The sequence below is a fragment of the Chiloscyllium plagiosum genome, chromosome 15, assembly GCF_004010195.1.
Source record: "Chiloscyllium plagiosum isolate BGI_BamShark_2017 chromosome 15, ASM401019v2, whole genome shotgun sequence".
Classification (NCBI taxonomy): domain Eukaryota; kingdom Metazoa; phylum Chordata; class Chondrichthyes; order Orectolobiformes; family Hemiscylliidae; genus Chiloscyllium; species Chiloscyllium plagiosum.
The window spans coordinates 35914574-35940223 of record NC_057724.1 but is presented as its reverse complement, the minus strand read 5'-3'; the positions used below and the strand labels follow the sequence as shown (position 1 = coordinate 35940223).

The 25650-nt window shown below is 39.4% G+C and overlaps 1 protein-coding gene across 1 annotated transcript; it reads right to left on the bottom strand.

Moving 5' to 3' along the window:
• Positions 1 to 1044: 1044 nt before the first annotated feature.
• nek12 (NIMA-related kinase 12) lies at positions 1045 to 22091 on the bottom strand. The gene is made up of 4 exons (XM_043704697.1): positions 22080 to 22091; positions 15092 to 16261; positions 6553 to 6753; positions 1045 to 2361 (listed from the first exon to the last, which is right to left on the bottom strand). The coding sequence occupies exons 2-4, from the start codon at positions 16230 to 16232 to the stop codon at positions 2207 to 2209; spliced, it is 1497 nt and encodes a 498-aa protein (XP_043560632.1). The 5' UTR covers positions 16233 to 16261; positions 22080 to 22091; the 3' UTR covers positions 1045 to 2206.
• Positions 22092 to 25650: the final 3559 nt, after the last annotated feature.

The window sequence follows — 25650 nt, the reverse complement described above, 5'->3', positions numbered from 1 at the left end:
TACATATTTTATAGCAATACAGAATATGACATTACTCATGGTATCAGAATGATGATAATCAGTTGCTTACAATTTGGTGGACCCACATATTTTGCAGAGCAGATGGGTACCACTAAATCCTAGCAAGCTGAAATAAATTTACCATCAGCATTACTCCCAACCAGAATTCTCAATAAAGTAATTTGCTAAATTGATTACACTGCTTGATGTAGTGTCCTGATTTATGTGATATTGTGAAATATTTAACTAATTTCAAAGTGGAAAATCATTTTGACAACATAAATATACAGGGTCTTATGCTGCTAATTAGTAGCCCCAAATTTTGATGCCAAACTTAATTTATTTTACAGTGGGAATACAGCATTTACTTCTCAATTCAAATGAAGAGGTTTGTGCAGAAGTGCACTTCACAGTGTATACCTTACTCATCATAAATTTATGGATTTCTTTTATGTGCTAATAACAATGAAAACTTTCAACATGCTTACTGTTATTTTCCAGCAAATTCTGGTCTATGTGTAACTATATGTTCAAAAAGAACATTTATAATTTACAAAATGAGATCATTCCTATTATGTCAACATATGATTACATAAAGCAAATGGAGACAATCACGCCAAAAGATTTTTTTTTAATGGTTACTTCATTATCTGCTAAAAGTCAGGCAAAAAGTGAACTAAACTAAATCTACGAACATAAAGCCATTTTTCTTGGAATGTTATATTTTCTTTTTTAATTTGCATCTAACTTTTAGAACATAGAGCACAGAACAGTACAGCACAGGAATATGTTCTATGTAGTCTTAATTCTTAATTCAAACATGCCTTATCCATACAAATTTACCAATATTTCTGTTAAATCCCAGCTGCAAAGATAATCAAAAGATATTGTCATCTATTTCTTGAGTTTTCTGCAGGTGCCTGCAGCATTTCTAATTAAGATTTCTCAAACAAGGGCTAACGTACATTATGGAAACCATCCTGAAATATTAAAATATTGCTTTCTCAAACTACTTTATTGTGGGATATATAAAGTGTCAGAAGACTTTTGTGTCAAAGGTCTGTGGCGAATTTGCACCCAGGTACAAGAGGTCAGGGATAATGCAGGAATATACTACACGACTCATTATACAATAAAGGAAAAATAAAAAACAAGGGAAGTGGGGGAAAGTACTTTCTGTTCAAAGTATTTTACCTTTTTATTTAAAGTACTGAAAGATTTTTAAAATACTCTTGGTATACGGTCATTTGACTTTTTAAAAATGTCTGCACAAATAATATTACTAATCTAATAGTACTAACTTCAAATGGGCCAATAAGACACTCCAAAGTGCATTTCTGCCCTTTCCCCAATTGTAGCAATTCACAGGAAACCTAAGTTTCCAAAGCTGTATTATCATTTGTCAGGATTGCTTGGCTCCAAAGCAGCCACCAGACTTTTCAAAACTGGAATTCGTAGAGAATAGCCCAGCAGGGAAGGGATACTGAGTCCCTGCCCACAGTAAAGGTTATAGACATATCAGAAGTTTTTTTGTTATAAAGTTAAGAGTATATGATAAAAAAATGTCATCTAAATTTGCCTTCATAAAATACATTGGAAGGAAGAAAGCCTTCATTCTATTTTTAAAGTGTCCGCCCAGAACATTAAATTATTTTCATTGCAATACTTTAGTCTTCAAATAAGTCCAGTGTCATTTGCAGAGTAAGCCAATAGTGTGTAGCTTTTTCAAACAACAAAGGAAAAATTATACTGTTGAACCATCTATGGATTTCCTACCATGTCAGTCTCTTTGCATGATACGTTAAGGTAGATGTCAACAGTTAGGAGCAACATGTACTTAGAAGAGAAGGAAAACAATTCCAAACAAAATCCAAGAGAAATACAACAACAAAAAAATTAAAATGTAATGTGTCTCTTACTTTTGGAACACTTTTACAATATTTTTGTCAAATGTATCAAAATAATTACAAAAGGATGGGCAAGCCACAACATCACTGCTCAAAAGATAAGGAAAGATACTGTTCCTGTTAGTTAGTACTGCATATGGACAAAAGATTGCGACAGAGAGTCAGAAACTTAACAATAGTAATATACAGAGAGGTGTTCATCAAACATCTGTACTGGCAGAAACAATTCAAATAGTGATTTTTTTTGGAAAACAAACGAAAATTTATGACTTAGTTCATATTTTCAGTTACACATTGACTCAAGCACTTTCTTGATCCATGTTGAAGATAATGTAGCAAGTCTCTAAATGATCTGATTCCAAACGATGTTCGAACTGTGGTTTGAGATCTTCAGGTGTCAGACCCTTCAGAAATTGAGAAGCTACTTCATGGAAAATGGTCTGACCAATATCATCTGTAAAGAAAGTTGTAAATAATCTGGTTTGAAACTAGTCTGATTGCTGTTAAAGATAAATGTAAATGGATCAGCTATCAATTTGAGAACAATCTCAAGATTTCTATTACATCTTAAATGTATTAGCCCTGAAACAGCTGAATCCCACTTCATCAATTCAAGTGTGGCTGAACTAAAGCCCTTCTGTCCGTGATCAAAGACCAGGATGACAACTCAAAGTCAGGGAACAGAGTCAATTGCATGAGTACAATCAGAGCATCATGATTGGAGGGGTACTTCATGAGCATCTTCCAAAACATCAGTCAGAATGGTGAAGAGAAGGCCTGGCAAACCCCCCCACCCAAAATTTTGCTTTTACTTTCCTCTGCACTCATTTAGGAGAAAATAATTTACTCCCTCCAGAAGCAGTTAGTTTTTCTTAGTAAACATCTGGAATATTTTTAAGATCCTTACTTTAGCTCAAACCACCTTTCCACTGGCACAATTTTCCTTGGTGCCTTTTAAAGAACACAGTAGGTGGCACTGCCTGCAGCATTTTGGGAAATCCTCTGGGCAAGCTTCATTGATCGTGGAGCCCAATAGATTAACCACTGCCTCTTTTCCCATCAGAATATAAAGATTCCTTCCCTAATGGGATTATCATGCTGAAATTGTTTCTCTCCTCTGCCCAAACTTAATGCAGATGGAATCTCTAACAATAAACACTCAACAGTTTGTTACCCTGAAACAAAAATGGGTCATGGCTTCTGTACTTAACGTAGAACAGAACTAACACAGAACATATAGCACACAGAAAGGTTAAAATGAACAGCCTTCAAAAGGCTCAGTCTCAAATACCTTTTCCCCAATAAAACAGTGGACCTATTTTAAAGTTCAACACAGATACCTGAAAAGGCAAAACGTGTTAGGTGGGCTCAGATGGCTGTAAAAGATGGTACTCACACAGCATTGGGATAAAGAAAGATGATGAAATTAGATACATTTTTGGACAATACAATCAGCCAAGCATGGATCAAAGAGTTAACATTTTGACCAATAAGTTTATAAGTACATAAGAATAATAGCTTTGCTTGATCAAAAATCATTATAGAATAAAATTTAACAATAGCTTCTTATATCAGATCATCTAATATACAATGTTTAGGTGCAAGTCTTTTGATAAATGCAACTTTGGGGAAATGTTGCCAGCACTAACAATTTCAAGGTCTACTCAAAGCAAACATTTTAAAGAAAAGAATTAGACAGCTAACAGAAGAAATGAAAACAAAAATTGAGAAATACCCAACTGAAAGCTTTTTCCATCACTCTCAAAGAGTATTATGATTGGTACCATGGAGAAGTGGGAAGAATCATCATTTGAAAGCAGTGTAACAAAAGCATTTGAATTTGATCACATTTTTTTAAAAAGGTCACCCAGTTTGCACATAGTCCATCAAGTCTCTAACCTCACATGCAAATAAGTGGTATATTATTCCAAATTTTATATATTATACATTTCCTATCCTGACTTCTTTCTTCCCTCCCTCTGCCCACCATTTTAATAATTAGTGACAGAATCTTAATACTAGAGCACTCTGGAATTCTCATCCTAAATCTTTTCATCTTGCTATGACTTACACAATCTTCAGATTTGATCTCCTTGACCTAACCTTTAGTCATTTCTGACATATTTCTTTACAAGCTATTGCATCTTGTAACTTACTTTGAAATAGTTTGCTTTGTGAAAAATTATAGATATCTATGCCTTTTAAGCTTTTCAAATAGATGTTTCTCTCTTTCCTACATGAAACATCTTCCATAATTAATTAACTTTTTGATCTTCTACATAGAAGTGCAGTAGGTATTGTGCACCACAGTTAAAACAACTTTCATGAGAATGGTGCAGGAAATTTTGTAATCTTTCACAAATAGCCTTCACCACCTTGGATACAGGCACAATATGAAGATTTGGCCCAATATAACAACAGAACCTTACACAGCAAAATTATCTTTGATTCAGACTAGTACATTGTGGTTCTAACTTAAAAAGTCTAAAAAATTTCCATTATGCCTTAGAAAATTCATTCCATTCCAAAGATTAATCACAGAGAAACACTTAAGTTCTAAAGGTTAGATCTCATGGAATACAGGGAGAACTAGCAATTTGGACACAGAACTGGCTCAACGGTAGAAGACAGAGGGTGGTGGTGAAGGGTTGCTTTTCAGACTGGAGGCCTGTGACCAGTGGCATGTCACAAGGATTGGTGCTGGGTCCACTACTTTTCATTATTTATATAAATGATTTGGATGTGAACATAAGAGATTTAGTTAGTAAGTTTGCAAAAGACACCAGAAATGGAGGTGTAGTGGACAGCGAAGAAAGTTACCTCAGATTACAACGGGATCTTGGTCAGATGGGCCAATGGGCTGAGGAGTGGCAGATGAAGTTTAATTTAGATAAATGCGAGGTGTTGCATTTTGGAAAAGCAAATCAGAGCAGGACTGATACACTTAATGGTAAGGTCATAGAGAGTGTTGCTGAACAAAGAGACCTTGGAGTGCAAGTTTGTAGTTCCTTGAAAGTAGAGTTGCAAGTGGTTAGGATAGTGAAGAAGGTGTTTAGTATGCTTTCCTTTATTGGTCAGAGCATTGAGTATAGGGGTTGGGAGGTCATGTTGCGGCTGTATGGGACATTGGTTAGGGCACTGTTGGAATATTTGCATGCAATTCTGGTCTCCTTCCTATCAGAAGGATGTTGTGAAACTTGAAAGGGTTCAGAAAAGGTGTACAAGGATGTTGCCAGGTTTGGAGGATTTGAGCAATAGGGAGAGGTTGAATAGGCTGGGCTGTTTTCCTTGGAACGTCAGAGGCTCAGGGGTGACTTGATGGAGGTTTATAAAATCATGAGGGGCATGGATAGGATAAATTAGACAAGGTCTTTTCCCTGGGGTGGGGGAGTCCAGAACGAGAGGGCACAGGTTCAGGGTGAGAGATATAAAAGGGACCTAAGGGGCAACTGTTTCATGCAGAGGGTGGTACGTGTATGAAATGAGCTGCCAGAGGGAGTGGTGGAGGCCGGTATAATTGCAGTATATGAATAGGAAGGGTTTAGAGGGATATGGGCGAAGTGCTGGCAAATGGGAATAGGTTAGGTTAGGATATCTGGTCAGCATGAATGAGTTGGACTGAAGGGTCTGTTTCCGTGCTATACATCTCTATGGCTCTATGACTCTATGACATTAAACAATTTTTTAAAAACTTTCTGTATTATATTGGTTTTTGTAAAATTGTGTATCTAAGATCATAATGGTGCTTCAACCAAGTGCCCATCTTATATTGCATCCTGTCCTCACCTAAATTCCATAAACTCATAGATTTCCCTCTGGTTCACAGGGTAGTAAATAGCATTTTTTACTCTTCCCAGCTGCTGAGACTAATTTTAGACTTAGTAGCTAGTATAACTTGATCAGAGAATCTGGGTATTTTTTCTTGCTATGGTGCAGTAGTTTATACAGAGGAAACAAATAAGGTTAAATTGATTTAAAGAAAAAAGAACCTGCTCAGCCATGTTCTGACACGTCTCTATGGCAAGTGTGATACGTGGATGCCACCACCAAATTACAAACACATTAGCTTTAAATTGGTTTATATTAATTCAACCTGTTATGACACACTCCTATGGCATATGTGGCTGGCCATTCTGAGTTGGTTTAAATTGATTTGAATTCATGGTGAGTTGGACCATCAAAATACCATATCATGATGCAGCTTTTCATCCATGACTATTTATACTGCAAACTCAACTCCATTGTGTAATCACATTGAAGTACCAAGCATAAGTTATGAAGGTGAATTGGAGAGTCAGGCATCTTCTGTTGCTCATTTCCAATTGTTAGGAACCTACAGCAATAGGCTAGTAAAGCATATGCTCTCAACTGACCAGTACATGATAAGGAGCGTCTCAAATGAGAAATAATTAACAATACCTTAAATAAGCTCTCAAACTTTGAATATTAACATTGACTGAATGGTGTTCCTAAGTATTCATTCTGCTTTTCAACCAATTAATCCATTAAATAAAATCGGAAATTATACTGGAATTTCCACTGCATAAACTTAAGCTTTTCTTTAGGTTAGTCAGTATTCTAATATATTCATATAAAACAGTAATATAACAAACATTATGCTATTTGGTATGTTGTGTTTTCCTACCTAAACACTTCTCGCGCAGAGTCTTAATGGTAGTGGACAGATTGACAGCAGCTTCTTCTTGACAGTGTCTTTCTTCTCGAAATGCTTCATTATTTGCTTCAACTTCCATAGCACAGCGAGCATTACATACTATCTCAGCAACATCATCCTCCCACTCCTCAAAATCATCAGGGTACTCTACGCAGTCCACCTCATCAGTGGCTACCAGTCATAAACATAAACAAAATTTAGAAAAGATACAAACACAATGACAACTCATTCATACAGTTTTTGAAAACCCAAATCACCTCTTCTATTGTACAATGCAAAGTAGTTTTAGTCATACTTGACTCTAGTTTTACGAAATAGTGTGACCCACATGTTCAAAGTGTCAGGTAGGCGTTGGAGCATAGGAGACTGGAGTTGATAGTTGGGAACCTATAAAATCCATATAGAATAAATTCCACAGGAATGGTCCACCAAATTGAAAATTCGGATGGGAAAATCCCTACGCCTAGAACCCTTTCAAAAACTCTCTTAACATCAGAGAATTTAGAGGGGTTCTACTTCTAATAATAGGTACCCAAGAAAATTAAACAATTAAAAACATTGTCCAGCTCCTGAGTAGTGATTAAGATCATCACCCCATGCCAAACCACACATCCCCAACCCTTTACACCATTCCCTCTGCCACTCCTGACAACCACAATTCCCCAACCCTTTACACCATTCCCTCTGCCACTCCTGATAACCACAATTCCCCAACCCTTTACACCACCCTCTCTTCCACTCCTGACAACCACACATCCCCATAAATATTACACATTTAGATTTCCTCACATTAACTATTTCAGTTTAGCTTTTCTCTCTTTTATTGATATGTTGTTAAAACATTTTTGGTGGAGAGGAAGGGGAAAGGGAAAGAGAATAAATCATGCATCCTAGAAGGTTTGTATAACAAACCTAAGAATCCCATGTTAAGTAGTCTGCCTTTGCAATATGGAGTACATTTTTCTCCACAGAAACAAATCCCACATAGGCCCAAATAATTCAGGTAGGAATTGCTGCCAAGACTTATAAATCCAAATTTGCACTGCAAATGTCAGGAGGTCTGGAAACATCTGTGGAGAGCTACGCTGAGTTACTGTTTTGTGTCCATTATGTATCTTCTTCAAAACCTCCTTCTTCCATTCTGAAGAAGCCACATTGGATTTGAAATGTTAACTCTGTATCTCTCTCGACAATGCTGCCAGAACTGCTGAGTTTCTTCAGCACTTTTTCTTTTTGTTTCAGATTTCTAGCATTTGTAGTATTTTCTGAATTTTAAGTATACTTTTGGAGTTTAATCATCTAACACCATACAGATTACCTGTAAAGAGGGCTAGTAAGTTTTCTACTATTTAACTTAGATAATGAGCTTACAGAATTTCCTGAGATAATTAGGCAAGTCCAGTGCTACATATCTAAATCGTATTAATAAAGAGTTATTCAAATAAGTGCATCACCTCATTTTCGTGGAGTTCTTCATGGAACATAGGGATAACTTTTGTTACTCAATCCTAATCATCCTTGAATGGAGTGGGGTGCTGGGTAGTTAAGAGTCAACCATATTTCTGTGGTCTTAGTCACATGTAGGCCAGAGCAGGTAAGGATGGCATATCGTCCTCTAAAGGACATTTACAACGATGACTATGGTTTGATGGCTCCCCAATAGATTTTAATTTTAGATTTATTAATTGAATTTTAATCCTATTAGCTGTCATGTCGTGATATGAACCTGTGACTGCAGAATATTAACCTGGGTCTCTGGAGTACATAAGAACTTAGGAGCAAGAGTAGGGCATTTGGCTTTATGAGCTGACTCGGCTATTTAAATCATTTATCTCAATAACATTTTTCTGTACTATTCCATATCATTAATACCTAGAAAACTACTGATTTTTGTCTTGAAGAAACTTAATTCCTGAGCCCTCCAAGGCAAAGAATTCTTGAGAATCATGATCCTCTGAGTGAAGAACTTTCTCCTCCTCCCAGTCCTGTCTGGCTATTCTAATTTTGTGTCTCCTGGCCTAAACTAATTTCTGCACCTATGCTGCTAACCATGTAAGAACTTTGTAGGTTTCAATGAAATCACCTCTCACTGATACAAATTATGAGAATACTAGTCCAGTCTCCTCTATCCTTCCTCATAGGATAGTCCTATCAACACATGAATTAGTCTGGTGGACCTCTGCTGCACTTGCTCTGAGCAACTACATCTTTCCTTAGATTCTAGTCCAGTAACACCACCACTTTCCAACCATCTGCTCTATTCACAAATCTTACTTTAAATCTCTCAATAATAAAAAGTAATTCTTAATACATGCATGTTAAACTTTTTTTTCTGACATGTAAAATATTATAATGTTTGTGTATTGCTGGGATGTGGCATTTTTCAATATTACACAATGCTCATATCATCAATCCTGTCTCCTCCAGTAATCTAATGTTAAAAATAGACAAATATAAGTGACAGGCAACAAGACCTGGGGCAAAGAAAAACTGAAATTGCTGGAAAAGCTCAGCAGGTCAGGCAGCATCTGTGAAATAAATCATAGTTAATATTTCGGACACAGTTCTGAGGAAGGGTCACTCGACCCAAAACATTGATTTCTCTTCAGAGATACTGCCAGGCCTGCTGAGCTTTCTTAGCAATTTCTGTTTTTGTTTCTGAGTTACAGCATCCACAGTTTTTTTTTGGTTTTTATTAAGAGCTGGGGCATCCCGGATTAAGAAAAAAAAACAGCAAGTAAGAGATTTATATTGCAATTGTTTTTGATATTTTTGATTAAAAAGTACCATACATGCTTATCCTCTTTGTAGGGAATGTAGGACCATGTATCAGGACCATTCTGTCCCTATGTATATATGTAGTGTCCTAAAGAGCAGCATCACAAATTAAACTTCACCTATAAATAATTAGATTAGATTCCCTACAGTGTGTAAACAGACCCTTCAGCCCAACAAGTCCAAACCGACCCTCCAAGAAGTTACCCACCCAGGATCATCTCCCTCTGACTAATGCACCTCACACTATGGGCAATTTAGCATGGCCAATTCACCTGACGTGCACATCTTTGGACTGTGGGAGGGGGAAACCAGAGCACCCGGAGGAAACCCATGCAGACATGGGGAGAATGTGCAAACTCCACACAGACAGTCGCCTGAGGCAGGATTTGAACCCGGATCCCTGGCGCTGAGAGGCAGCAGCGCTAGCCACTGTGCCACCCAAAATATTGTTGAAAAATCACAAACTTTAACACATCACAAGGAATCATCAAGTATATTTTTTCAGGTTGTATTGCTTTTTTTTCTTTAAAAGCTCCTCTTTCTCCCAATAGACTGTTCCATTGATATCACAAGTGGTAAGCCTCAGACTAACCATTACTATTGTCTGTTCAATTCATGACATCAAGTGAAACCAAGAATGAGAAGGAGTGACATTAGTTGTAATGAAACATATAACGGAAATTTGTGGTGAGGCAGGATACAAGTATTGTACACTAAAAGCCGAATGCTCTGAAATGGCTCTGTGTGATATCATACTTTTTATGCCCAGCACCAACAGTTCAACCAACCAGAAAACCATCTTATGGTTAAGACTTCAACTACAGGACAGCAGATCTCTAATTTGGGAAAGGTATAATAACCTTAAATTCCATAAATGTCTCAATGCTCTTCATACAGAGTATCCAATTGTCACATAGATGAAAGCATCAGCCATCTTGTTTTTAACAATATTCGACAAATAGCAATGAGATGAGCCAATGATTTACATTTATTTGGTGTTTTGCAATTTTTGCGAAGATTTGTAGTTCTGGTTGAGGTTCAGGTTGTAAGTTTGCTCACTGATCTAGTAGGTTTGTTCTCAGATTTTTCATCACCATGCTAGGTAACATCATCAGTGAGCCTCCGTTGAAGCGCTAGTGTTCTGTCCTGCTTTCTATTTGTGCGTCTTGGTCTGTAAAGGTGGGTGATATCATTTTGGTTCTTTTTCTCAGAGGTTGGTAAATGGGGTCCTGGGTGCTGCAGTGTGTTGTGGCCCATTTAAATACTGTCGTGATGCAGATTCATTTGTGGGTGTTGGGATGACTGTTCCTGTAGTTGAGTATCCGGTCTGTATGTGTTGTTTTCCTGTTGACTCTGATCTGCAGTTCTGCATTGACTGTTGGTTCCACTGTGACATCTAGGAAGGGGAATCTTGTTGTTCTCTTTCTCTTTGGTGAAATTTATGCCAGTAAGGATGTTGTTAATGATATTGTAGGTTTCCTCTAATTTGTTCCATTTCATTATAACAAAGGTGCCATCCACATAGCAGATACAAAGTTTAGGTTGGATCGTAGGGAGGGCTGTTTGTTCAAGTCTCTGCATCTCTGCTTCTGCTAAGAATCCTGATAATGGTGATCCCGTTGATTTGTTTGTAGGTCATGTCGTTGAAGATAAAGTGGGTAGTAAAGCACAGGTCTGCTAGCTCGAGGATGCTGTCCTTGCCGATGGAGTTGGTGCTGTCTAATGTTTGCATCCTTGGTTCATCTAGTGGTGAGGTCAGTGTTTCATTGGCCAGGCTGATGTTAATTGATGTGAATAGGGCTGTTACATCAAATGAGACCATGACTTTGTCCTCTTCTGTCTTGGTGTCTTTGATGCTGTTCAGTTATTCTTGGGTAGAATGGATGAAGTGTCATGAGTTTTCTACAAGATAATTCAGTTTACAGTGAAGTTTGTTTGCTAGTCTGTATGTCAGTGTGCCAGGAAGCGAGATTATGGGTTCTCGGGGGGAGGGGAGGAGCCCTGGTTTGTGTACTTTAGGTAATCCGTAGAAATGGGGTGTGTTGGATCCAACAGGTTTCATTCTTTGGCGATCTGTCTTGTTAATGTTGCCTGACCTGAGGAATTTCTTCAGTAATGCTGTAATATGGTTTTCTAGCTGTGGAGTCGGGTCCATCGCCACCTGTTGGTAGGTGTCGGCATCGATGAGTAGTGGGTTTGCCTTTTCAATGTAGTGTTCTGATGATGGTCATGCACCCTTTGTCTGCCGCAGGGATTACAATATTTCTGTCTTTTCTGTCCTTCTGGAGTTTTCCTTTCCTGTGTGTTAAGGGTGTTCCCATCTTTCTTGCTGCTTACTGTTGGTGCTATCATTTGTCTGATCGTCTGCTGGGTTTCTTCCGTGAGTCCGTTGTCTTTCAGGGTTGATTCCAATGCTGCTAGGAAGTCCTGTTTGTCCATGTCTCTAAAATTGTAGATCATCCCTCTTACTAGGATGGCTTTTCTCATCTCTGTTAGTAGTCAGTCGGACAAGTTCTTAATCCTACCTTCTGAATTGTCTATGTTGTTCTTTCATGCGAGCTTGTCCAGTTTTTCTTGTAGGGCTAGTTTTTTCCTTGTCCTGGTTTGCTGTTGTTTGATACTGATGGCTCATTCTAATGTGTTTGTTCATTCCTGGTCAGTCACGTTTGTGTACCAAGTTTCTTGATGCGGAATTTCCCGTTCGTATTTGTGGAGTCGGTTGTGGTCATCATTAATCATTTCTCGCAACATTCTGCAGCCGTTCTGTTCAGCTATTCTTCTGGCTTGTGGAGTGTTGAGAAGTCGTTTGCATTTGACAAATAGTGGTAATACCTGTTTCCTGAGGCATTCATGTAGGAAATATAGTTGTTGGCGGGTGGCACTCAGTCGGATGGTGTTGGTTTCCCATCTTTGAGCTAGTTTGAGTGTATTACATCCATAGTTGTTTGTGATTTTTGAGAAGGTTTGAGGTTCAGTTGTAAGCTTCCTCACTGATCTGGTAGGTTTGTTCTCAGACGTTTCATCACCATGCTAGGTGACATCATCAGTGAGCCTCCGTTGAAGTGCTGGTGTTCTGTCCTGCTTTCTATTTGTGTGTCTTGGTCTGTTAAGGTGGGTGATATCATTTCGGTTCTTTTTTTCAGAGGTTGGTAAATGGGGTCCAAATCGATGTGTTTCGCGATGGAGTTCCGGGTGTGAATGCCAAGCCACTAGGAATTCACGTCTGTGTCTCTGTCTTCCTGTCCTAGGAAGAATGTGTTGTCCCTGTTGAAGTGGTGTCATTTTTCATCTGTGTGTAAGGATACTAGTGATAGCTGGTCATGTCTTTTGGTGGCTAGTTGGTGCTCATGTATCCTGTTGGCTAATTTTCTGCTTGTCTATCCGATGTAGTGCTTGTTGCAATCCTTGCAAGACCCAAGAATTCCTGAACAGCATCAAAGACACCAGGACAGAAGAGGACGAAGTCATGGTCTCCTTCAACGTAACAGCCCTATTCACATCAATTAACATCAGCCTGGCCAAAGAAACACTGACCGCACTATTGGATGAACAAAGTATGCAAACACTAGACAGCACCAACTCCATGGTGGGTGGCACAGTGGTTAGCACTGTTGCCTCACAGCGCCAGAGACCAGGGTTCAATTCCCGCCTCAGGCAACTGACTGTGTGGAGTTTGCATATTCTCCCCGTGCCTGCGTGGGCTTCTTCCAGGTGCTCCGGTTTCCTCCCACGTGGCACAGTGGTTAGCACTGTTGCCTCACAGCGCCAGAGACCAGGGTTCAATTCCCACCTCAGGCGACTGACTGTGTGGAGTTTGCACATTCTCCCCGTGCCTGCGTGGGCTTCCTCCAGGTGCTCCGGTTTCTCCCACAGTCCAAAAAAAATGCGCAGGTTAGGTGAATTGGCCATGCTAAATTGCCCATAGTGTCAGGTGAAGGGGTAAAATGTAGGGGAATGGGTCTGGGTGCGTTGCACTTCGAAGGGCCTGTTTCCACACTGTAAGTAATCTAATCAAACAGCATATTCAAGCTAGCAGACCTGTGCCTTACGACCCACTTCACCTTCAACGACAAGACCTACAAACAAATCAATGGGACACCCATGAGATCACCAATTTCAGGATTCTTAGCAGAAGCAGTGATGCAGAGACTAGAACAAACAGCTCTCCCCATGATCCAACTTAAACTATGTGTCCGCTATGTGGATGACACCTTTGTCATAACGAAACAGAACAAATTAGAGGAAACCCACAATAACATTAACAACATCCTTACTGGCATAAATTTCACCAAAGAGAAAGAGAAGAACAAGACTCCCTTCCTAGATGTTACAGTGGAACAAACAGTCAATGTAGAACTGCAGATCAGAGTCAACAGGAAAACAACACATACAGACCGGATACTCAACTACAAGAACAGTCATCCCAACACCCACAAATGAAGCTGCATCACGACAATATTTAAATGGGCCACAACACACTGCAGCACCCAGGAACTAAGAGCAGCTGAAGAAAAATACCTATACAGCACAAGGGCAACAGGTACCCGATAAACACAGTCCACCAATTCTTAAACAACAAACCCAAACAAGAAGACTCAACACTCCCAGAGACTCTAGCCACACTACCATACATCAAAGACATCGTGGTGATTACTCCCAGACTATTCCGACCTCTTGGCATCATGATAGCCCACAAATCTACCAACACACTGAAACAGCTACTGATGAACCTAAAGGACCATGTACAACAACCAGCACAGTGAATGTCATATACAAAATACCCTGCAAGGCTGCAACAAACACTACATCAGACAGACAGGCAGAAACTAGCCAGCAAAAGACATCACCAGCTATCACTAGTATCCTTACACACAGATGAAGGAGGACACCACTTTGCCTGGGACAACACATTCATCCTAGTACAGGCTAAACAGAGACATGCATGGGAATTCCTAGAGGCCTGGCATTCAAACTGGAACTCCATCAATAAACACATCGATTTGGAGCCCATTTACCAATCTCTGAGAAAAAGAACCAGAAATGATATCACCCACCTTAACAGACCAAGACACATAAATAGAAAACAGAACAGAACACCAGCACTTCACCGGAGGCTCTCTGATGATGTTACCGGGCATGGTGATGAAGTATCTGAGAACAAAGCTACCAGTTCAGTGAGCAAACTTACAATCCATATTTGGTACTGTTGCTTAAAGGATAAATATTGGCCAGAACACCAAATGACAGTAAACTAAATTACAGATGTGCAGACTCGAGATTTTAACATTAGGTGTTACAAAATGCAAGGCTTCAACTACATTGTCACCAGGGTTTCAGTAAAGCACAGTTGTGTGAAATGGTCAATTTTAGTGGACATATTAAGAAAATATAAAGTAGTGACTTGTTGTTTATGCTTTCAAAGTTGCATTGTGACAGAAACAATATTGGTCACTTCTAACTGAAAAAGTGCTATACGTCTTTTATTAACATAACACCATAGTGAAAGAAAGGTTTCTCAAGTTTACTAATTATTGTTTTGGTGACAATCATCTAAGCTGATAAATCAAGAACATTACTCAGAAATATATTGGATCAATATTAAAAAGTACTGGGAATATTTGCTTTGGCATACAGATAATATGTTACAAATACCAGATAACCGCACTATGCATTCGGTTACATTGAGGACTTTTTAAAAGAACTTTCAAAAAGATTCTAAATACCAAACTACCTTCAGTTTCTTCGGAGGTTGCAACACTTGAAGGTGGTACTGATATTTCTTCCGTTGAGGACAAACTATCCTGATCAAAATCGTCAGAATAATTACATTTATCTTCTTCATCACTGGGCCCCACATTTTCACACACCTCCAAATCCACCTCTTCTACCTTTTTATCACTAAGGCAATGTGAAGTTGAGACTGCTTTACTGTTCCTAGCACACATGCCCTCTTCAGAGAGACTTAGAGATCCATGGAAGTCATCAGTGATCTCATCACCTTCCTTCTTCGCTAAATGTAAATGTTTCACAGAATGATATTTTGTAAGCTGAGATTCCTGATCTCTAATGAAGAACTTGAGGTGTTCTTGGACGTAAGGTATTTTGAGGATTGTGCTGGTACTAGGCCTCTCTTCAGGATGCTTATTGAGAATGCTTTTGATCAAAACATGCATGTTTGCTGAGTAGTTGTTCGGTACACAGGCATATTCTCCCTTCACAATTTTATAAAACAAACTTAAGAGGTTCTTTGCATGAAAGGCAGGTTCCAAAGCACAAAGTTCAAATAAAAGACAACCAAGTGCCCAGATATCAGACTTGGAGCTGTAGGGAATATCTTGACAGAGCTCAGGGCTCAAATAGCACGGTGTGCCAACACAGGTATTTGCCATATCCAAAGTATGTGTCATCACTTTCGAAATCCCAAAATCCCCGAGTTTAACTGTCCCTTTCTTTGTAAGGAAGACATTGGATGTTTTAATATCTCGATGAAGAATCTTCAGGGAGTGAATGTATTGAATAGCCATAACTAACTGAACAAACCACCGCATAATATCTTTCTCAGCAAAGTACTCATTCTTTTTTTGAGATTGGATTACATCATCCAAAGTGCCACCATCGCAGTAATCTTGTACAATGAAGACATACTCTTCTTGGTCGATGAAGTATTCATGACATGTGACAATGTGAGGGTGCTTGAGTCTGGTCAAAATAGTTGCTTCCTGCATTACAGCTTCTTTTGTTCTAGTCTTAAGTGAAGGATCAATCTTTATTCTCTTGACAGCATACAACTTTTTTGTTTCTAAATTATTCATTAATAGGACCTCTGCACTTGCACCCCTTCCTATTGTAATGACTTTCTCGTACTTCTCCATCTTACGCTTTTCAGTTACAGTTGAGACTTCTTGGGGTTAAACACATAAAACAGATGACATAAAAATGGTTATTTTTGCTCAGTTTGCATAACCAGTGAAAAAACAGTAACTTATTTCATCCCGAATTATTAATTATTCATATTAGTTGGTAGGTGTTATTTTTATGGCAGTCAGATGAGAATTGTGAGTTTCTACATACATATTCCTGATGGTTATTTATGGCTTATAGATCAACATTCTTGCAGGGAGAGAAGAGAATACATTTTTGGTCTTTACCAAAATAAATAAATACTACAAAATTATTTAGTTTCCTTTACTAGAAGCAAAAAAACACTTGTATTCAAGCAAACTGGTCAATATTTATTAATATTCATTAATCATATTATCCAATCAGAACTGAGCAGGCAGTGAAAGTTGCCAAGACAGAAACAGGCAATGAGCTTATCGAGCAGAACAGTAATGCACACTGGTCTGCTTCCAGTGTGTCCTGCATTTAGTTAAGGACAGTATCACAACGCATTGTGAGTTTTCTTCAAAACAGGAAGAGAAAGTGTGAGCGAAGGGTAGATATTCAGAATGGCAGAAGGAGGGGAAATAGTGTTCAAAATAGGAAAACTGCTGTTTGCAATTTAGATTCATGATTAGGGCTAGTAAATCGAACTGACAACTACTACATTTGCAGGTGGTAGCAAGGACAGGCTATGGGCAAGGGTAAAGCCAACACTGAACCAATACAATTTAAAGAGGGATACTAACAAATTTGCAGAACTGACAGATAATTGGTGAATGAAACTTAACACAAATCAATGTCAGGTATGTGTGGATATAGAGCTGGAAATGTGTTGCTGGAAAAGCGCAGCAGGTCAGGCAGCATCCAGGGAACAGGAGAATCGACGTTTCGGGCATAAGCCCTTCTTCAGGATTCCTGAAGAAGGGCTTATGCCCGAAACGTCGATTCTCCTGTTCCCTGGATGCTGCCTGACCTGCTGCGCTTTTCCAGCAACACATTTCCAGCTCTGATCTCCAGCATCTGCAGACCTCACTTTCTCCTATGTGTGGATATATGCAAAAACGATTAATAGGCTGAGTCTATTCTCTCAAGTGAAGGCAATTAACCCCTCCAATATTGATCTTTAAAATTAAGATTTACAATTTTCATTACAAAAGAGAATGTTTCATCTTGTAGAGAAGAGCATAATTCATGGCCATTAATATAAATTGTCATCAAGAAATCCAAAACAAAAGACATTTATACTGTACTTCTTATGACCACCAGATAACACAAAGCACTCTACAGCCAATTCAGCACATTTTGAAGTGCAGTCGATGTTGTTAAAGCAAAAGAACATGACAGCCAATCCGTACATAGCAAGCTTCCACAAACAGCAATGTGGTAATTATCATATAATCTGTTTTAAATTGTTTGAGAAATAAACATTAGCCAGGACATTAGTGATAATTCCACACATCATCTTTGAAACAGTGCCATAGGATGTTTTAAAAATATTCAACCAAGCAGGCAAGTAGAGTCTCTGTTTTGTCTTAAAGTGTTAAAAATCACACAACACCAGATTATAATCCAACAGGTTTATTTGGAAGTAAAAGCTTTCAGAGCGCTGCTCCTTTGTTAGGCAGTTAGTGGGGCAGGATCATAGGACACAGAATTTATAGTAAAAGATCAAAGTGTCATACAATTGATGCAATGTACTGAACAAATCTATATTGCTGTTAAGTCTTTAATCACTTAGAATGGGTTGCAGGTTTCAATTCATTAATATGTAAACTTCAGAATTTTTTTCAAGTCACATTCCTGAAATAATTTAAGGTTTTATAAACAAAGTGTGATCTGAGCTCAGACAATGCATTAAAAGTGTAAAGTTAGAGTCTGTCTGTATTCCAACCTTGAGTCTGATCGGTTCAATTTCCAAAGTGCGAATTTATAAAATATCACATGGACTGACTCCCTACAGAGTGTGTGCTTTTTGAACAGAATAGAATGCATCTGCAAATACAAATCTGCAAATGCAAATTCACCCCATAGACTTATATGTTTGTATGTGCACGGGAGTGTGATGGAGTGTATGCCTGTGAGAGGGTGTGCACATGAGTGTGGGGGGTGGTGTGTGTGTATGTGTATCTCAGAGAGAGCGTGTGTATGAGAGAGGGTCTGCGAGAGTGTAAACGTGTGTAAGAGTGTGTGTATAGTGTAGTGGAGCACCTATCGTATGACATGAACCCAAGATCCCAGATAAGGCCATCCTCATGCTTACCGAGCTTGGCTATCAGCCTCTGCTCGGCAACCCTGTTTTGTTGCCTATCCTGACATCTGCCTTGGAGGAAGATCACCCAAAGATCCGATGCCAAATGTCCTTGACTGCTGAAGTGTTCCCCGAATAGGAGTGAATATCTCTGTCTGGCGATTGTTGCATGGTGTCCAGTCATCCATTGTCGTAGTGTCTGCTTGGTCTTGTTAATGTACCACGCCAGTGACATTAGGCCTCGGATCTTCAGGTGACTGTTCTCCAAGGCAGACTTCATGATACGCAACGACACAGTTTCGCTGAGCAAAGGCTGATAGCTGAGTTTGGTACCCATGAGGATGGCTCCAACCGGCATCTTGTGTTCATGTCACACTAAAGGTGACCCCACTACACTATATACACACATGCACACAATCACTCTCACACAGACCCTCTCTCATACACATGCTCTCTCAGACACACACAACCACACCCTCTCACAGGCATATACTCCATCACACTCCCGTGCACATACAAACACACACACTCTCACTCTCATACGCACGTACGCACACATATAAGTCTATGGGTGAATTTGCATTTGCAGATATATTCTATTTTGTTCAAAAAGCACACACTTTGAGGGCAGTCAGTCCATGTGATATTTATAAATTCCCACTTTGGAAAAAGAACTGGTCTGACTCAAGGTTGGAATACAGACAGATTCTAACCTCACACCTTTAATGCATCATCTGAACTGAGATGTTATCTTCTTTTATAAAATCTTAAGTTCTGGGATTTACATATTAATAAATTGAAACCTGCAATCCATTCTAAGTGATTAAAGGCCGAACAGCAATATAGGTTTGTTCAATGCATCACATCAGCTGTATGACACTTTGACCTTTTACTATAAATTGTGTCCTATGATCCTGCCCCAGCTGACGGATGAGCAGTTCTCCGAAAGCTTGTATGCTCAAGTAAACCTGTTGGACTATAAACTGGGATGATGTGATTTTTAACTTTGTGCATTCTAGTCCAGCACCAGCACCTCCCCATCATTAGCTGAAAAACATCACCTCTCGCAGTACTCACTGGAATGTCAGCCCTTATTTTGATATTCAAGTCGTGGAATGAGACTTGAAACCAGACCCTCATGATTCAGAGGTGAGATTGCTACCAACTAGCCACAGCTGACAGTCATGAAGAAGCCCAAGTGGGAATTCAGAAATAACTTATTTACCCAGAAAAATACCAAAAGTGTGGAATTTGCCACCACAAGGTGTGGTTGAAGCGAATAGTATTGATGCATTTCAGAGGAAGATAAACAAGTGTATAAGAAGGAAATAGATTGTTCCATTTGTAGATTTCGATGAGAAAAGAGGGGTGGAGGCTTTTACCGGGAATTAACACCAGCATATTATGGTTATCACATATCCTGTGTATTCTGCTCTAGCTTATTGCAGTATTCAGGAATAAATTTATATGAAACCTTCAATTTAACAAAATGCCCCAAGGCACTTGGCATGCATGTTATAAAGCAAAGTAAACCACACCACAAAAGGAGAGATGATGTCAGGTGATCATATACTTAGTCAGAGATTCAGGTTTTAAGAGCATCTTAAAAGAGGAATAAAACAAAGAATAGCAGGCACTGGAGATCTGAAACAAAAATAGAAATTTCTGGCAAAACTCACGTATTGTAGCGCAATCGTAATTGGAAATGCACCAGAAACCAGAATAAGAGAACCACAGGTATCTCAGCGAGTTATTGGATTGGAGATTACAAACATAGAAAAGGGCAGGTCCACAAAGAAATTTGAAAACAAGGATGAGAATTTTATAGTCAGTATATTGTTTGACCAGGAGCCAGTATGAGTCAGCATCACAGGGGTAGTAAAGGAACAGGAATTGGTGTGAATTAAGATAAAGGAAGACTTTTGGGTGACCTCAAGCTTACACAGCTTGGACTGAGAGAGACCGGCCAGAAATACTTAAGAATAATCCAGCCTATTAATGACAAAGCCATTAATGAGGGTGCCAGCAACAAATTGCCTAGCACGATTTCCTTGAACAAGGTTTCCAGCCATCCAGTATTGGTCTAGAGTATACAGCAATTAAATTTCCATGACACTGCTGCATATAAACCTAGGACAAAATCGTACAGACTTTAAAAAAGGCTGTTTTCTTGTTATTTTTCTGGAACATTTCTCTTTACCAGATGTAAACACCTTGAATATGGAAGGGATGAGGGGGGCTGTTTGGCCAACAAACATGCATCTACCAATTCAATTCAGTAATAAGTCTTTTAGTTTTCCAGTTGGCATAGGAAGGCAGCATCTCACAAGGATGTTGGCCAATTAACGGATGCAGCACAGATACATTATGTGTTATGGAAAATTTCCCCTTGTGGGAGAGTCTAGGACCAGAGGGCATAATCTCACAGCGAAGTTGATATAGACCAAGAGGACCATAAGTGAGAGACGATTGTATTGCAAACCAGCTGTCCAGCAAATTGAGCTGACTCCCAATCTTAAAGTAAGGGGTAGCATATTTAATAAACCTAAGGGGGAATTTCTTCTCTCAGAGGCATTGAATCTGTGGCTTTCTTTGGTATAAAGGGCTGCCACAATGAGGCTAGATTCTTAAGTATATTCAAGGCTGAGACATTTAATCAGTATTTGAATCAAGAAGATAAGGCAGAAAAGTGGAGTTAAGGATTAGATATATATTGTCTCACTGAATAGCACAACAGACTAGATGGGATGAATGGCCTACTTCTACTCGTATTCATAATCTGATGAAACTTTTTCATATAGATTTTATCACAGAAAGAACTGCGGATGCTGAAAATCAGAAACAAAGTTCTGAGGAAGGGTCACTGGTGCCGTAACATTAACTCTGATTTCTATTCATAGGTGCTGCCAGACCTGCTGAACTTGTCGAGCAATCCTGTTTGTTTGTTACAGATTTTATCCCAGACGGCATTCTAACACAGAGATTCAGCAAGGTCAATGGTGGAAATGGGCTATATTAGTGATGGCACGATGAGATCGGAAGTTCATTTCGGGATCGAGCGTGACACCAAGACTGCACGCAGATCACCTGAGTCTTGGGCTGTGAGCAGCAAGGGAGACAGATGGAGTTGGTAGTTGGCACTGAAAATAATTAAGTGCAGTTCAGGGTAAGGTAGCTATAGCCTACTCCAGAAGCAAAATCAGAAATTGCTGCACCAGAAACATTAACTCTGTTTTTCTCTCCACATATGCTGAGATTTTTCCAGCAATTTCAGGGTTTTTTTTGTTTCTGATTTCCAGCATCCCGAAGTTTTTTTTGTTTCTGTGTTTTGTGTGTGTGTGTGTGCGCCAGCAGTTAGGAAGTGGAGCATGGTAACAGTCCACTCCAGGCTGTGACAGTGACCAGGGGGTCAATGTCAATCCCTGGTGTTGACACGGTGCTTGCGGAGGGGGCCGATTGCGCTGTCCTCGGGGGATCAGTCAGGGTGGCGTCCCCCTTCCCGGTCCCGGTCCCGGTCCCCCGCCCACCTCCCTCTGTCAACTCGTCCCGGCTCCCACCCCGTTCCCCCTCTCCCCACCCCCCTCTTCACCTGCTTCCGGCGTCCGGCGTCTCTCGGGAAGTGACGTTGGACTCACCTGGCCGTGGGCGGAAAACTAGCAGCCAATCAGCGGCGGAAGCGGGAGCACTTCCTGAGGTCAGTCACCAGGTCAGCACACAGGTAACTGCACAAGCAGAACATCCAGCCCAGGTGCTCTCAACTGTTAATATAATCGCACTGTTAAAACTGATTCCCCCTAAAATTTCCAGCAGTTCTAATTCTTCCTCTGATGCACGTCATGTTTTCATTCTTCAGGTAAACCTATTGATTGTTTTTCTGTAGGAAGATATTAAGACTCCTAACAAAAACAATGTCAAAATTCTGGATATTTGTTACTTCTTTGCCCATAACACTTCTGTCCCATTTATGTAAACTCATTACTCCTGGTTAAAAATCACACACCACCAAATTATAGTCCAAGCTTTTGGAGTGCTGCTCCTTCATCAGGTATAGGAGGAACACTCCAAAAGCTTGTACTTCTAAATAAACTATTGGAGTATAACCTGATGTTGTGTGATTTTTACACGGGCAACTCCACATCATTATTACTCCCAACTACTGTATTTGATAGTCCTGGTCTAGATTCCATGTAATAATATTTTGTAAACCAGAACAGTGTCTCTATGTTCCTTCACCTACCTACTTACACCCAAAAAACAGTTTACGATAAACTTGTACTGTTATTCCTCAAGGCATATGAATAGAAGTGCCTTGCGCTGTAGTTTTGATAATATTTTAGCTTGTGATCTTTTAACTGTTTCTTCTGCAGATGCTGTTTGAGTACTTCCATGTTTTGTTTTAGTTCTGTGAGAAACAAAGCTCACACACTTCAATAATTTCAGTCAGACAAGATCTGAATCAATTGTATTGTTTATTACACTCTTGCAAGAGGGGTGCGGTGTCTATTTACAAAATAGTCACACACACACTGTTTATGGAGTACACAATATTTATATAATTCATTCCTATTCTCTCCTCCCATTGCTCCTCCCCTGTTTACATCTCCCACTTCTAAGACCAGCACACATTACTCTTGTTCATCTTATCCGAGCTGATCTCCAGCCCTCACTTTCTCCTTTTGCCTTATCCGACCTTGTCTGTGACAAAATGCTTATTTCTGGCCTCAAGGCCGTTTGACCACATCCTGCTGTGTTCGATTGTTAGGTATATCCTCCTTCACTACCATCTGTTTCCCTTACTTATGACCTCATGAGTTCTTGATTGTGGTTTGTTCTTGCTTATAACTACTGTTTGTACAGGCGTATCTAGCTTAACCCTGTCCCCTCACAGCACCTTATTTGTCTGTAACATCCACCATTGTTTGCAGGCACATTTCATTCTTGTATGCACATTTTAGCTAATACAAAAAACAATTATATTTCCTTCATATAGTTTTCATTCCTGTTGACTCTGCTCTTGGCTGAAACAATTATACACTGGTGTGAGTTCATGTACCTTGCATAAGTAATACTACTTTACCTATATCCCCCAGTTCACATTTCCATCTTCTACATTTTGCTTTTCTAATTCCTCAATCCTGTTTGATATTTTATACATTAGTATTTACTAGTTTTGCTGTGCATTTCTTTAGGTATGACTTACCCATAATGAATCACTTAAATGCAATCTTTTAAATCTGATATAGCAAATGTATTTAACACTGAAATGTATGGTCAAGTTTTAAAAATCAGATATATAGCACACTTGAGTCACATAATTACTGATTCCTAAAGTTCTGCTGTTTATATTTTAGCAACATTTATCTCAAACATTCTTCTTCGTTCCCTTCGTTTTGTGGAAGGAAACTAGGTTCAATATTTTCCAAACTTTTATGGCATCACCATCCTAAAAATGTTGATCTCCGGTATTTCCTACCAATGTTGGACAGTAATGTCTGATCTTGTACTTTTGAGTTAGTGTTAGAATATCAATTCATAAGATGTGGCTAGATAGCTTAGCAATGTTGCCCATCCTTAATTGCCCTTTAAGCTGTCAGTGAGCAAACAGTTATGCAGTACAGAAGCAGACACTTTAGCCCAACTCATCTGTGCCAACCAGATGTCCTAACTGAACTAGTCCCATTTGCCAGCATTTAGTCCATATCCTTCCAAACCCTTTCTATTCATATACCCATCCAGATGTCTTTTAAAATGTTTAATTGTACCTGCCTCCACTTCCTCTGGCAGTTTGCTCCATATACACACCACCCTCCACATGAAAAAGTTGCCCCTCAGGTCCCTTTTAAATTTTTCCCCTCACTTTAAAAATCTATGCCCTGTAGTTTTGAACTTCCCCATAATAGGAAAAAGACTTTGGTATTCACCCTATCCATGCCCCCTGGTGATTTTTATAAGTCTGTATAAAAGACACTTCTCAGCCTCGAAAGCCCAAGATAATTCAACTTCTCCCTAGAGTACAAACCCTCCAATCTCAGCAACATCTTTGTAAATCCTTTCTGAACCCTTTCAAATTTAACATCCTTCCACTAGCAGGGAGACCAGAATTAAACAATACTATATTCTAAAGTGTCCTCACCAATGTCCAGTACAGCTACAACATGTACCAACTCCTATACTCAATGACCTGACCAATAAAGGCAAACATGCTAAATGCCTTCAATACCCTGTCTACCTGCAACTCCAGGTTGCTTTATTTATTAACAGGCCCCAACCATTAATTGCTTAAGTCATACCCTGGTTTGCCTTACTAAAAGGCAACACCTCACATTAATCTAAATTAAACTCCATCTGCTATTACTCAGCCCACTGGCCATCTGATCAAGGTCCCATAGTAAGTGGAGATAATCTTGTGCTCTGCACTATTAATTTTGATGTCATCTGCAAAATTACTAACCACACCACCTATATTCACATCCAAATTATAAATGACTAAAAGCAACAGACTCACCACTGATTTTTGCTGTACACTACTGATCACAGGTTACCAGTCTGAAAAATAACCACTCTTCTTGACTCACCACTTTATGCATTGCTGGAAAGGGATTTCCAGGATTTTGTAACTGCACTGTATTTCACATTTCAAGGTAGGATATTATGCAACTTTCAGGGGACAGCAGAGGATCACCCCATCTGCAGTCTTTGCTATCAAGCAGCCTTGGTGAGTTAGAATGACAATAGAATCCCTACAGTGCAAAGAGGCCATTTGGCTTAGAGTCTTTTCTGATCTTCTGAAAAATTCTCAACCAGGATCAGCCCCTCACCCCAACATTCACCATAGTTTACCAGCCTAATTTGTAAGTTACTGAATACTACAGGGAAATTTAGTATGACCTTCTGTCCAAGAAAGCAGAGCATCTGGCAGAAAACCACATACGTGGGGCAAATATGCAATCTTGCAGTCACTTAATGATGACTCAAATCACTGTGCAACTACAGGAATCTCAAAGCTAGCAGCAATGGGATTCAAACCCATACTTCTATACAGATGGGATTTTGCATTTAAGACCACACTCAGCCACACTCCTGCTGTGTCAGTGATGAGAAGAGTGAATGTTAAGGGAGAGGATGATATGCCAGTCAAATTAATTGTTCTCTCTCCCCCA